Here is a 14393-nt window from a genome sequence, read left to right as displayed (position 1 = left end):
GGTAGCATGACTGAAGCCAGGGAGAAGAGCTGGGAACGTGGTGGACCAAGGAGGAGGTGCCTGTATATTGGGTCAGCCACTTCTCAGTTCCATTCTATGGCTGCCATTCAGGCACACATACCCTGTGCTGTCTGATTTCCCTTTTCTTAGAGCAAGACCAAAGTCCAGATGCAGATATCTGTATGAAATTTCCCATGTTTTAGAAACTGTGTAAAAGAAAACATGTCTGTAGGTCAGGTGGAGCCCCAGGGGTCCCCAGAATACGGCCCCCAGTATAAACAATCCACAGGAGAGAGAAATATCAAAAGAACTCATGCTCAGTTCAAAGCCTAGATAGAGACCCATGCATGCTGGGTGGCAGGTGTATACTTGTTACTCCCTTCACCCTCTCCTACTAGTCTCCATTCTCATATTCATGGAGCATCTAGCACTAGGGCTGCAGTTGTGAGTCAAAGCTAAAATGACTCTTGATTGCATGGAGCTCATGGTCTCATGAAAAACATGCTCATCAAATAATTCCTTCAATGAACAGATGAGTATGAGTGTTAAGTGCTGAGGAGGTGGAGGATGCAGTGCTATTAGTGCCTTTAACAAACCAGAGGTTTTCCTAGGTTAGGATGTGCCTGTTGAGATTGAAAGGAATGGTGGGTATTTACTGGGTCAAAAGGAAGGAGAACAGACAGAGGGAATATCATGTGCAAAGGCCCTGTGGCCGAGACCAGTGTTGCTGGAGCAGCAAGAGCCAGGGATAGAATGATGGGAGGTGAGGCTGATGTGTCAATGAGGGACTGCATCATGCAGAGCCTTATAGGCAGGTTGAGGAGTATTGTCTTTATCCTAAGGTCTAGGGGAAGGAAATGAAGCATTCAGGTAATCATTTTTACATTTTGGAATCATCATTCCCGAGGGCCTTGGGGAGCACACACTTGAGAGGAGGCTGCTGAGCGGAAGGGGGAGACCAGTTAGTAGGTGGTTTAGTGGTGACAGCGCTGCCTGCAACAGTTGGGACCTAATACTTTGCTCCCTGAGCTGGTGGGTGGGGATTGGGGGGAGGGGGCAGGAGTGCATTGGTTGCCTTTGTGTGTTTCCCATAAGTTGCTGTCACCTGGAAATGGTCCCAGGTCTAGGGATGCCCTGAAATGCACCGTGGTGTCTCCTTTGCCTGCAGGGACGAAGGGCAGGGGGTCCTTCTGGCCGGGCTGTCCCTGCCTCTCTCAGCTAGAACTGGAGGGAGTCTCTTTACTGTGTTGATCTGGATGTGTGGCTGCAGGAAACTTCCTGGGAAGGGTACGGGCTGTTTATTTTGACAAGGGAGGGCAGTGGGTAATTTATTCAGGAAGACAAACTAAAGAAAAGTGGCCCCCTGTGGGTAGAAGCTCTGGGTTCTGAGGGCTGAAAAGGCATTTGGAGCTGCTTTGAGCTCAGGTCAGCTCAGAAGGCTAGAGCAGAGATTCTGCTGCAAACACTGGAAAGAGCAAAGACTTGAGGATTTCCACTGTCTTTCCCTGTCTGGTCATAACTAGTTAAACCCGTCAGCCCTGGGCTCCCAGCCGGGCTGGCTCCTTGTCAGCAAAGAGAGGTGTGTCTGCTCGTAAGAAATCAGAGCGAGAGTGGTTTACTTTGAGCCAACCTCAGCCAGGGTTGTCGAGAAAATGCAGCTTGCTCCCAAGAACATCCGGGAACACTCATTGCTTTGGTGGCCAAAGTTTTAAGTCATGGGAGAATATCCTCCTCAAGCTTCTAAAATGGGGGTTGGCAAATGTTTTTCTACAAAAAAACAGAGAGTAATTATTTTCGACCATGTGGGCAAGTAGGCCAAATTGAGGATATTATGTAGGTACTTGTATCATTATTTAGCATTCAACTGTTTAAAGATGTGAGAAGCGTTGTTAGTTCACAGACTGCACAGAAAAGCAGCTCTGGGTCAGATTTGGCTTGAGGATGGGAGTTGGCTGACCCCTGTTTTAAAGGCGGGTCAGAGACCCGAATTCTCAAGGCAAACATCTGCTTTCAGTTGTTCAGTTTCCCAGACATGAGCGCTAGCATGAGGGACTTAATCTGAGGGAAGGGATGGGAGGAAGGAAGGAGGGAAGGGATTGCTAGCTGGGGCGATAACTCTAGGACAGAGATAAGTCAAAAGTGAGGTGAGGGGGCCCTGATTGAGTGACAACACCCTTCCTAACCATAAGTGGCCTGGAAGTGATTTTTTATGGCTAATACAGATCTGCTGGTGAGACGTCACCATGATGGTTATAAACCCCAGGGTCAGATTCCTCTTGTCCCCTTTATTCACCCTCACTGTCTACAGATATCATGGCTGCAAAAAGTATCCAATTTGCCAGGGATTTCTGTCTCCCTAAAGTCCTCAGGGAAAACATTAGTGAAACATCTCTCTGCCTCCATTTGTCTGTGTGACCTCGAGCAAGTTACTTAACCTCTCTGAGCCTCAGTGTCCCCATCTATAAAAAGGAGATGATAAGAGCACCTGCCTCCAAGGGATTTTGTGAGGATAAAGGAAGTGATGTGTGTGAAACACATCTGACATCATTAGCTGTTCTCAATAATGTTCTTTTTCTCCTGGTATGCCCTCTGTCATTGTTCACTATTGATTTGGTTTGTTCTGTGCTTACTTTGCTAAGGCTGGAAAAGAGGAACAGGATAGCATGGAAGAGAGTCCCCCATCAGTGGGCAGACAAGAAAAGGAAACAGAGTCCTCCGATACAGAAAACAGAAGGGCAAGGAAGGTAAAGTTTGTGCCAGAGGCTGGCAGTGTAGCCACATTGGCACAACGGCTCTGGGCCACCAAGTCACAGGCTTCCCCAAGTCATAGGCCTTCCCATGCTGCCTGGGGATGACCTGCTTGCTGCATGGCATGTGTCTGAGACCCCACCAGTGGGTCCCTGAATGAAGCCAGCACTTTCTGGAGTAATGGCTTCACCTGGGATCTTTGCACAGTCTTTATTGAAGAGATCTTTACCATCTGCCTGGGCTCTGTCTCCATCTTCAGTAACTTGGCTGTGCTCATAAAAGAAAGCATGTGCCTGCAAAAGGCTCCAGGCTACAGATCCAGACTCCCAAAATAGGCAGGTCCTGGGGAGGGGCTGCAGGCAGAAGGGGGCTTTGGGTACTCAGGCTGGGGACTTGACCTCAGTAGGCCCTGATGCTGGGATTAACCAAACATCTACTGTGCTTGTAAAGATTATTTTACTGAATTAAAATGAAAAACCCAGTCACAGGGCTGGGGCTGCCACAGCAAAAAGAAACGTCCTTGGAGCGTGGCCAGCTTCGTGCCTTTCCAGTCGGAAGAGGCAGAGAGATGAGTATCGCTGGCTGGAAGCTGATCTCCTAAATCTGGCTGCTGGGCCCCTGGGCTGCTGGGGACGTGAGGGGAAAGTCTCGGGAGGAGCCAAGTGTAAACTGTGGCCATGGAGGATTGTACCCTTGCTGGAAGAGGGTGTTTGGGAGGATCTTTTAAGGACTTCGCTGCAGTTACATTTAGTGATGCCCTGCATGCAAGGAGATAGTTCTAGCAAGTTGATGCATTTAGAGCTTATAACTTACTCATTCATTCAAAAACTATCTCAAAACTTAAAAAAATACAATTTCTAGAAATTAATCATAAAAAGATGAGCAGAGATTATTATCTATTAATAAGAAGTATGTGGAGCTTCTCTGGTGGCTCAGATGTTAAAGAATCTGTCTGCAATGCAGGAGACCCAGGGTTTGATCCCGGGGTCAGAAAGATCCTCTGGAGAAGAGAATGGCTACCCACTCCGGTGTTATTGCCTGGAGAATCCCATCGGCTATAGTCTGTGGGGTCGCAAAGAGTCAGATGCAACTGAGTGGCTAAGCACCACCATAGAGTGCTTCACGATAGGAAGTAGGCTAAATAACTTTGACGGGAATCCTACATGGGCGTTAATAGTTATGGTAGAGTTATGGTAGAGATGTATAGAAGAACCTCTAAGCCATAATACCAAATAAAAATGTAAGCTACCCACAGCTAAAAACAAACAAAAAACCCCAATCTGTTTATTGAGCACCTGTTATGTACCAGGAGCTGAGATTCTTTGTGCCACTTGGTGAGTTAAGTATTAAGGGCTTACTCCAACTCCTGTGCTATTTTGAGGCCCATTGTAGGGATAAATCAGTGATGAGAGATTGAATGGTTTACAGCTCCTAATTACCCAGGTAGCAGTAAGATTACATACCATCTTTCTGGTTTGAGGGGTCCTTATGGTCAAGATTTTGCACCCTCTTCTGGTTAAATACTAAGAAACCAGGCCTCAGCCACCCTCTGACCTCCATCCACATTTTTATTCAGGAGCAGGATTCGGAGAGTGGAAGTGAGGCTGAGGGTGAGAGCTGGTACCCCACAAACATGGAGGAGCTGGTGACAGTGGATGAGGTAGGGGAGGAAGAAGATTTTATCATGGAACCGGACATCCCAGAACTGGAGGAGATTGTGCCCATAGACCAGAAGGACAAAATCTGTGCAGAAATATGTCCCTGTGTGACGACTGCCTTAGACCTGGACTTCACCGAAGGTTTCACCAAGGAGGAAGTCAAGACCATCGGGAACGGGGCTGCGGAAATCAGGCTCAAGTCACCCGAAGAACTGCCTTCTGCTTCCACGAGCTGTCCCAGTGACATGGACGTGGAGATGCCTGGCCTAAATCTGGATGCTGAGCCGAAGCCAGCTGAATGCGAGACAGGCCTTTCCCTGGAGGGCTCAGATTGCTACGAGAAGCCCGCAAAGGGAGGAGAGAGCTCAGATGTTCGTCTGGCCCCTCCACTTCTGCAAATGTCTTCCCCCAAGCCAGCAGAGGAGAGGGCCTGGCAGCCTGGCCCGTTTCTCGATGACTGCAAGGCCAGGGGGACCCCCGAAGATGGGGCTGGTGAAGGCAGTCCCCTGGAGGAGAAAGCTGGCCCCGCCACCGAAACGGACCTCCAAAGCCAGGCTTGCCAAGGAGCGTCGACCCCGGGTAACTACCTCCCTTTTTCCTCCCTTTTTCTCTGTGCGGTTGGGTTGATCCGACCACTGCTTCCCTGGAGCAGTGTGTGGGCAAGTGCAGGCTGGCACCAACAGAAGTCAGGGTTCAGCCAGTGTGAAAGCTAGTGCAGGAGGCAAGCTGAAAAGCCTGGTTAAACTGCTAGAGCTTTGAGGCAGTGGTTAGCTCTTAGCTTTTAGGTAGGGGACGTTGGATAGGAGACCACACGTTTTCCGAAAAGCAGACTCAGATGGGACGTATTTCTTTGCCTCAACAGGAGCCCAGATGAACTCTGACAACTAAATTAGCAAGTGTTTGGGGTTATCAAAGGAGCTTTGGTTCCTGGGGATCAGCAAGCAGCCTCTCTTGCCTGCGCCACAGAGGACCACCCAGGCCGTTACTTCTGTGAGGCCTGAGTGAGGGGGCAGAGCTTCAGAGGGCAAGAAAGGAGAGAAAGGAATGGGCAGAGGGCAGAATGATGGGCTCACGAAGGAGCCTGGCTGGTTTACCTTCTCACCACCTCAGACCCACTTTTCTCCAGGGTCTGATGGTGAAACCAGACTTGTCTCGGGATCTTCTCCACCTCCATTGGAGGTGATGTTGTGTCTGTGCCTGGCACTATGACATCATGAAGACAGAGTTTAAAATAGGCTAAGCCCAGTCCTCTCTGCCAAGTGGAAACTAAGATCCATCAAGAGCTGTGGGGGGAGGGGGGAGGCGTGGCCCTCCATGTTCTCCCAATGAAAATAGCTAGAAATTCATTTTGCAGAAAGCCTGTGGCATTTCAGAGTTTGAAGGAAGTGGGGATGAGAGTCCAGGGCAGAAAATAGAGAGGAAGGGCTTAAAAATAAACATTTCATCCCAGTGCTCTGTGGTTGGCACAAGCTGGTAGGTGAGCGGGTGGTCTGGGCTTCCCTCCATGTCAAGCTGACCTGAGCTGTTTTTCACCTGTGTGGATCTGAGCCGCCGTGGAAACTCTGCCGTGAGCTGCCTTGTTGCTAGAGCAATGCTGAGGTCTGGGCTGTGTCTAGAGAAGGCAAGAATAAAGGAGGAGCGAGTGCCATTCACCTTGCTCGGATTGAACCTCCTCTGTTTTGTAGTATAGGTCTTGACATGCACTGGTGTTCACGGCTCATTAGCTTCCCCAGTGTTTGGAGTTCATATTTAATAACACTGCTCGACAGGCTTGGGGTGAGAATGGCATCACCTCTTCTGCCCGCCTCGGTGCTCCTGTGGACGTCAGCACAATTTTTGCACTTCAGTGATTCTTCTGCCTGCAGAGATGGAGTGATACTGAATCAGGGGCACAGGGGTGGATCATTCCAACCGAAGGCATCAGAGGCCCATCCCCCACAGAGCCAATGCAAAGATTCGCCAAGTTTTCTTGTGTGTGGCGTTCTTTTGGCAGCCAAAGAAGCTCTTTATACTAGCACTTTGGTTCTAATTAGCAGCCCTGGCCCTAGTCTCATGTTATTAAGCAGCCCCAGGACCATTTCCCATCACACAGTGCAAGGAACAGAATTGCAAGGATTCTTGGAGGCAGGTTGTGTGTCATTGGTATTCTGTCCCGGCTAATGTTTTGCAGAAAACTCCAGGTACTCAGAAATGAAATCTCTGGACGAGAGATCACCAGAAGATGCTGAAGTGGAGCTGAAACAGCCCCTTTCTTTGCCTTCCTGGGAACCAGAGGATGTGTTCAGTGAACTTAGCATTCCTCTAGGTGGGTGAGATACTCAGTCCTTCCTGAGAATTCAGTTCCAAGAGACAATAGTTCTGTAATAATGTCTAAGAGTTTGAGAAGGCTGTTTGTCATTTTGTTGTAGTATTAATGTCTGATGCAATCACCCAGATTAACCTACTGCTTTAAAGTTTCTTGCAATTTCAGTCTCCCATAGCAGACCAAGATAGCTCATGGGGCCAGACTTTGAACGGCACTGCCCTGGGAGCCAGAGCAAAGAGACTTGTTTTTCCTGTCAGGAAATGTTTCATTCCTAACCACACAGCCCTTATTCAGCTAGGGTAGTGGCGGCCCACCAGCCGCCACAGAGTCAACAGAAATGCCCTCCTGGCCCCGGCGCTTCTCCAAACAACACTGTTTTTTTTTTCTTCTTTGAGGAACTAGCTTCTCTGAGGCAATGATACGGAATAGACTGTGTTTAGGGGACTTCCCAGGTGGCTCAGAGGTAAAAGAATCCACCAGCCAATGCAAGAAATGCAGGAGATGTGGGTTCGATCCCTAGATCGGGAAGATCCCCTGGAGGAGGAAATGGCAACCCGATCCAGTATTCTTGACAGGAAAATCCCATGGACAGTCCATGGGGTTGCAAAGAGTCGGACATGACTGAGCAACCGAGCATGCACTCTATAGTTGATAGAGGGGGTTCCTGTCCTTCCCATGTTGGTGACTGCATGTCCTCAGACAAGTCATAACCAGGAATTTTTTTTCCAGTTACAGCAGGACCTTCGGCTTCCCTGGGAGCTCAGCTGGTAAAAATCCGCCTGCAACGCAGGAGACCCTGGTTCAATTCCTAGGTTGGGAAGTTCCCCTGGAGAAGGGACAGGCTACCCACTCTGGTACTTATGAGCTGGTGGCTCAGCTGGTAAAGAATCCACCTGCAATGTGGGAGACCTGAGTTCGATCCCTGGGTTGGGAAGATCCCCTGGAGAAGGGATAAGCTACCCACTTTAGTATTTATGAGCTTCCCTAGTGGCTCAGACGGTAAAGAATTCGCCTACAATGTAGGAGACCTGGGTTCGATCCCTGGGTTGGGAAGATCCCCTGGGGGAAGACATGGCAACCGACTCCAGTGCTTTTACCTGGAGAATCCCCATGGACAGAGGAGCCTGGTGCTACAGTCCATGGGGTCGCAAAGAGTCGGACATGACTAAGCACAGCATAGCAGGTCCTTCATTAACAAGTCGATGAGCCCCAAAGGAGTTAGTCAGCACGGAGGCTCACCCTTTCCATCAAGTTTTCTTTTCTCCTTTTCATCTGCTGTATAAAAATCCCTTATTTTTTTCTATCCTCCAGTGTGCCATTTAGTCAGATGCAAAGAGCAAACTTCCTTTCAGAAAAAGAAGAAGAAGGAGTTTGCTACATAGCATCCAGCATGCCTCAGGACAAAAATTTAAAAAAAATGGAAATATGTACTGACCTTAGAATGAACTAAGATGATTGCAACAAGGCCCTGGGTTCTGGAAAATAGTTGCAAAGGCTGTCTTTCAGGAAAAAGGTGCCAGCCAGTCAGCAGCCCTTCCTGGATATTGTGGCACTGTGTGAGGCACTCGGGGCAGGGGCACTGAGCAGTGGAACACAAGTCTCTTGGCATCCAGGAACGTGGAATCTATATGACATACACAAGCAGAAATGAAGAATAAATTCTGCTACTTTGTAATTCATCTCTTATTTTTATTTTTATTATAAAAAGTGTGAAAGATTATTATAACAAATTTGTAACCCATATAAAGTAAACATTGCATGTTGTCTCTCTTCTCTCCAGTCTCTCCCCCTCTCCGAAGGTCACCACAGTCACACCCATGGAGAGTTTGTCTCCCACAAAAACAGGATCAAACTATACACATAATGTTATGCAGTTTGCTTTTATATCTTAACAGTGAATCTTAGAGCTCTCTTCACATCGAATGCATTCTTCTTAACTCCTGCCAATATTTTATCTTAAAAGCTGCACCATACATTACCAATCCATCTGTCTACTGGTGAACATTCAGAATGTCTAATTTTTTTTCCATTAAAAATTAGATTGACAACAATACTATGTAGAATATGATTTCCATCATAGTTTAGCACTTATCAATAACCAAACATTTCACATATTTCTACAGAGTATATGCTTACATTCTAAAAGTATTATATATTTCAATGTACTTCCCTGGGAGCCAGAGCAAAGAGACTTGTTTTTCTTATCAGGAAATGTTTTTCCTGTCAGGTATACTATTTCACAAACCTATTCCTGTTTTCCTATCTTTAAAATCAATAATGCCTTTCTCTTATGTATCTACTTCTAAGGATTGTAATATAAGGTATCCAATGTTAGAAATTTTAAGCAGCTAAGAATAAAAGAACAATATAAGTGAAAAAGTACAAAGTAACATTATTTATCAAAAATTAAAAATTTTAATTAAAACACTATAAAAGTTAGACTTTTATTTTTTTCATTTACCATTGAACTCTCAAAACACCTGTGGGGTTGGTAATATTTTCATCCCTATTTTACAGGTAAGAAATGAGATGGTGGTGGTTTAGTTGCTACATCATGCCTGACTCTTGCACCCCCACGAACTGTAGCCTGCCAGGCTCCTCTGTCCATGGGATTTCCCAGCAAGAATACTGGAGTGGGTTGCCATTTCCTCCTTCAGGGGATCTTCCCAACCCAGGGATCAAACCCATGTCTCCTGTATTTTAGGCAGTTTCTTTACTGCTGAGCCACCAGAGATTCAGGATGAGATGCAGGGTTACAGAGCTAATGAACAGCCCAGACTGGAGTCAGGATTCAAACCCCAGCACTCTGACTCCTAGCACAATGCTCACACCGCCTGTGCGCTCAGCCGCCTTCCGCCCGTGCTGTCACCTTTGTGTGTGAACCAGTGTTTCTGCAGGATAACATACTAGCCCAGGGGAGAGGGGGGTGTCCATGTATATTTGCATTTCAAATTTTCATAAGTCACTAAATTGCTATCCAGAAAGATTATACCAGTGTTCAGCACTAGCTCACATGAGAGTACATTTTCTCCACATCTTTGCCAACTTTGGATCTTAGCAGTTTTTTATCTTTACCAACCTATTGGAGGAAAATGGTAGCTCATTTTATTTTTTAAAACAGCTCTATTGAGGTATAATTGAGGTTAATGAAGTGCACATAAAACCTGAATTTTGACACATATACACCTGTGAGCCATCACTGCAAGCAAGGCAGTGAACATATTCATCGCCCCTGTATTTCCTGATACTCCTTTGTTACCTCTCCCTCCCAACCCCAGTCCCCAGATAACCGCTGCCCTCTTTACTGTCACTAAATATTAGTTTGCATTCTAGAATTTTCTATAAAGGGAATCATACAGTATGTACTCTTTTTGCCTGGTTTATTTCACTCAGTAGTTATTCTGAGGTTCGTCCCAATTGTTGGGTGTATGGATAATTGGTTTCTGTTTATCATTGAGTACTGCACTGTGGTTATGGGTAGATCACATTTTGTTTATTCATTCAGCTGTTGATGGGCATTTGGGTTTTTCTGGTTTGGTCCTATTACAGACTGTACTTTTATGCTTGATGATAGTCTCTGATCAGCTTTGAGACCTATTGTTTCTTTGATCTCAGTGGGGGTGAGGGGCGTATGATACTATTTTCTGCATTTGCCAGGTAAGGAAACTGAAGCTCAGAGACTTATTACCAGAGTTGTTTTTGTTTTTTAGTTGCTAACTCGTGTCCGATTCTTTTGTGACCCCATGGACTATAGCCCGCCAGGCTCCCCTGTCCATGGGACTTCCCAGGCAAGAGCATTGGAGTGGGTTCCATTTCCTTCTCCAGGGGATCTTCCCAACCCAGGGATCTAACCTGAGTCTCCCGCATTGGCAGGTGGGTTCTTTACCGCTGAGCCACCAGGGTGGCTGAAAGCCCCTTATTGCCTGAAAGCACACAGTAAACTCAGGTCAGAACTGAGGGAGTCCTAACTGGAGACCAGGCTGCCCTGCCATTCAGGCAGCACGGTGTAAGGAAAGGCAATTTTGGTGCAGTGGTTAAGAGCACAGAATGTGGAATCTGACTCCCTGGGTTCAAATCCCAGATGGCTGGGGGACAAAGAGCTGCTGATTTAACCTCTCTCCCTGGCTTTCTTCATCTGTAAATCTGGGATGGTAGTAGTCACCTACTGTGTAGGGTTATTTTGAGGATTAGATGAATGAGTACTTGTAAGGTCTCAGTCTCTTTCAATAGGAGGTACTTATTACGAGTTGTCTATTGTTATTATTTGTTTCTTTCTCTCTCAAAGTCACTCAGTCACGTCTGACTTTGCGACCTCATGGACTGTAGCCTGCCAGGCTCCTCTGTCCATGAGATTCTCCAGGCAAGAATACTGGAGTGGTTAGCCATTCCCTTCTCCAGGGGATCTTCTTGACCCAGGGATTAAACCCAGTCTCCTGCATTGCAGGCAGATTCTTTACTGTCTGAGCCACCAGGGAAACCATTATTCATTTATGAAATAGTTGTTGAGACCTACTCTGCTTTCTCTCACTGGAGGTGCATAACCCTTCACCCTCCATGGTCTGTCACTACTGCAGAAAGACTTTCTAGGGAGTGGGGACACCTCAGACTTGGTCCCTGTGGAGTGCAGGGAGGTGGAATGAGGAGGAGATGTGGGGCAAAGTCCTGCTGCTTAGGGGCTGGGCTGGGCATGGGGGTGGGGAAGGGCAGCTCCGTGGGTTTCAGGCCAGCTCGGAGTGACCCCAGCCAGTGTGAGCCTGCCAAGGCCTGGGCTTTTCCCAGAACCAAAGGGAAGCCTACAAAACACAAGCTGCCCCTCTCCACCCATCACAGGCTGTTCTGGGATGACAGGGCTGTAATTACTGGTGGCAGGAGCTATTATTAGAAGGCAGATGTTACTTTAATTATGGTACTTAATAGAGGCTGAAAAATGGGAGGACCAGGTTGCTGCAGAACTCTCTGGGGCTGGGGCTGTGTTTTCTTCACGCTGTGCTTCCCCGGGCCCTCACGTTCCAGAGGTGTCCTGAGGCGGTTTTGGCATTCTAAGTGCCTGGGCAACTCCTGGTTACTCAAGGGTGAGTTCCCAGGCATTTGGGGATCTTGCCCCAGCTTCTTCCTCCTCATCACTGTCTCTGACCACCTGGTACTGCCCGAGTAGCCCTGGAGGCTGGCGAGGGCCGGGAAGAGAGCTGCTGCCCAGCCATGGAGTCGGGTTCTCCAGGCAGCTCTGGTGAAAGGCTGGAGGGCCAGAAGCCCTCTGTGGAGAAAAGCCTCACACATGTCTGCTATTGTTTTTTGATAAACAGTTTAATAAAGAACTAATGTTTGTTGAGCCCTAGGCAAAATGACATATGCTTCCCCATTACACCATTTATTGTATTATTATTCCTGTTTCACAGAGAAGGAAACTGATCTCAGAGAGATTAACAACACATACCTGAGGTCACACAGTGTGAGTCAAAGAGCTAGGTCTGACCACAAATTCCATTTTCTCTCCAGTATACTGTGGCTTCCAACTTTTTTGTTTTTTGGCAGTAGAAGCCTTTGTTCAAGTGAAATCTCACCCCGAGCACTACAGATGGTAGCCATGCCCACTGCTGGGGCTGAAATAGGGCACAGCTGGAAGTGCAGGTCTGCTTCACGTTCTGTGGTGGCTTCTGAGGCAGCTGCACCCCTTTTGGGGGCACCCAGGACAGGGACTTGAAGGCCTTTTGGGAAACGTGGCAGATTCTGGAGGCCTCCTGGGATCTGCACAGAAAACCCAAGGCTTCTTGGGGAGAGGCTCTGATCCCCTGCCTGCATCTGCTCCCTTGGCCTCGGGGTGGGGGGTGGGGGTGCTTCCCCTTTTCTGGTTGCTCTTCTCTTGTCCAATGGGGGCCTCTGCTCCCTGTGGAGCAGCAGCAAAAGGGAGAAGTATTTTGCAGGCACAGAGGAGGAAGGCGGGCCTTGCTTAATGCTCTGTTTGCCAGCAGCAGCCAGGGCCTGGGGGAGGTGGAGGGGCGGGATGGCCACCCACAGGCAAAGCCAGCATGTTCCCATCCTTTGCAATGAGGTTGGGAGGACGCTCGGCCTCCCCTAGGGCGACTGGGCCCCTCACCCAAGGGCCTCACTGGAGACTGCTGAGGGCACGGCAGTCAGGCTTGCTATGTGGCCGTTAGAACTGGCCGGCCAGTCCACCCCCCCAACCCCAACACACACACACACACACACACACACACACACACACACGGCCAGTCCCCCCACCTCCCCACCCCAACACACACACACACACGGCCAGTCCCCCCACCCCCCCACCCCAACACACACACACACACACACACACACACACACGGCCAGTCCGCCCACCCCCCCACCCCAACACACACACACACACACACACACACACACGGCCAGTCCCCCCACCCCCCCACCCCAACACACACACACACACACACACACACACACACACACACACACACACACACGCGGCCGCAGGCAGGCCTCCCAGTCTCCCTCCTTCCTCCAGGCCCTTCCTTCCTGATAAGAGGCTTTTGTGAAATGAGGCGGGAGGTGGTAGCGGATATAGGAGGGGGGTAGGGGGTGGGGGGGGGAAGGTTGTAATTGGAAGTCTAAGCTGCTCCTCTATGACAGGGTCTCCTATGCATTTAGCTCTGTCTCTAGAGACAGGAGAAGGAAAGGGAAGGACGGCCTGGGCTTGTGGTCACATGCAGGGCCTTGGCAGAGACCTGGCCTGTCCACCTCTCTGTGAGAAGCTGCCCTGGCCCTTGTGTGTGGCTCCCAGCCCCACTTTCCCTGACACCCAGTGGGGCCAGCTCTCTGACCATCCCCCCATCTGCAGCAGAACTCACCATATGCGCAGCAGCAAAGCACATAGGGAGGGGTCAGGAGTGGGGGGCGGCGCGTCCGGGTGTCCCGAGTGGCCAGCCCTGCTCCTTTAGCTCCACGGTGTGTCCTGATCTCCGCGGTCCTCAGCCCTGCTTTTTAGATGGTGCCTCAATCAGAAGGCCCAGGAGGGATTCAGCCAGCTCTCCCCAGGCTACACAGATTCTTAGCCTCTAGTCTTAGCCCCTTCTCAGACCTGGGCTCTTCCCACTCTGCTGTGTCCTCAAGAGGAGAACCGTGACCCCAAAACACCATGGTGTAGGCTGGAACAGCCACCGTTCCACCTCAGAGATGAATCGTCTGGGCTGTGACGCGGTCCCTTCTCTGGCTGTTGGGCCACTGTTTCCTTTCCTTGGAATCAAAAGACCTCCCGAAATCCTGGAACTTCTATGTAACAGATCATAAATAAAATGCTACTAATGAATGGTTCAGATTTAAGACTGGAGAAAGACAGAAAAATGTTCATGATGGATCATCACATGAAAAAGGGAGGAGACAGCATTACACTTAGGGTGTCATTAAAAATGTCCTCTTCCACCCCACAAAGGGCTCTATATATAGATAGTGTGGAGAAAATATTTTGATTGGAATGACTCTGGGTGATTTTTCCTCACTTTTATCTTTAAAAAATTCTCTTTAGTGAACATAATTGTAAAATAAGCAAACAAAAATGAGTGTTCTTCCCGAGTCTTGGCCACAGCAGCTGCAGAGAGACATACAGTGTGGAGAAAGAAAATCCATCCAGTGAAATGTAAGAAAGCTCCTTACTCCTCCTTTCCCAGGAAGCAGACAGATGTTAGTAG

At 48.6% G+C, this 14393-nt stretch overlaps 1 protein-coding gene and 1 long non-coding RNA gene across 15 annotated transcripts in view; one reads left to right on the top strand and one right to left on the bottom strand.

Annotated features, from left to right (window-relative positions):
* The window catches only part of RBM20 (RNA binding motif protein 20), a 199105-nt gene that overhangs the window by 177377 nt on the left and 7335 nt on the right, over positions 1–14393 (top strand). For 9 of the 14 annotated variants that reach the window (XM_081541091.1, XM_081541081.1, XM_081541137.1 and 6 more), the window contains 3 exons: positions 2640–2744; positions 4325–4985; positions 6577–6711. In XM_081541091.1, the coding sequence (XP_081397217.1) occupies positions 2640–2744; positions 4325–4985; positions 6577–6711 (901 nt within the window). The remainder of the gene's footprint in view (positions 1–2639; positions 2745–4324; positions 4986–6576; positions 6712–14393) is intronic. The other 5 variants (XM_081541119.1, XM_081541109.1, XM_081541146.1 and 2 more) reach the window with 1 other exon arrangement.
* LOC145526177 (uncharacterized) lies at positions 4299–12511 on the bottom strand. Its single transcript, XR_014068731.1, has 2 exons — positions 12146–12511; positions 4299–6265 (listed from the first exon to the last, which is right to left on the bottom strand). It is a non-coding gene; the product is annotated as an uncharacterized LOC145526177 (long non-coding RNA).

Source organism: Giraffa tippelskirchi, chromosome 2 (genome assembly GCF_054371585.1).
Source record: "Giraffa tippelskirchi isolate mGirTip1 chromosome 2, T2T-mGirTip1v1.2.pri, whole genome shotgun sequence".
NCBI classification, from domain to species: Eukaryota; Metazoa; Chordata; class Mammalia; order Artiodactyla; family Giraffidae; genus Giraffa; species Giraffa tippelskirchi.
The sequence above is the reverse complement of the archived record's forward strand: the minus strand, read 5'-3'. Positions and strand labels throughout refer to the sequence as shown.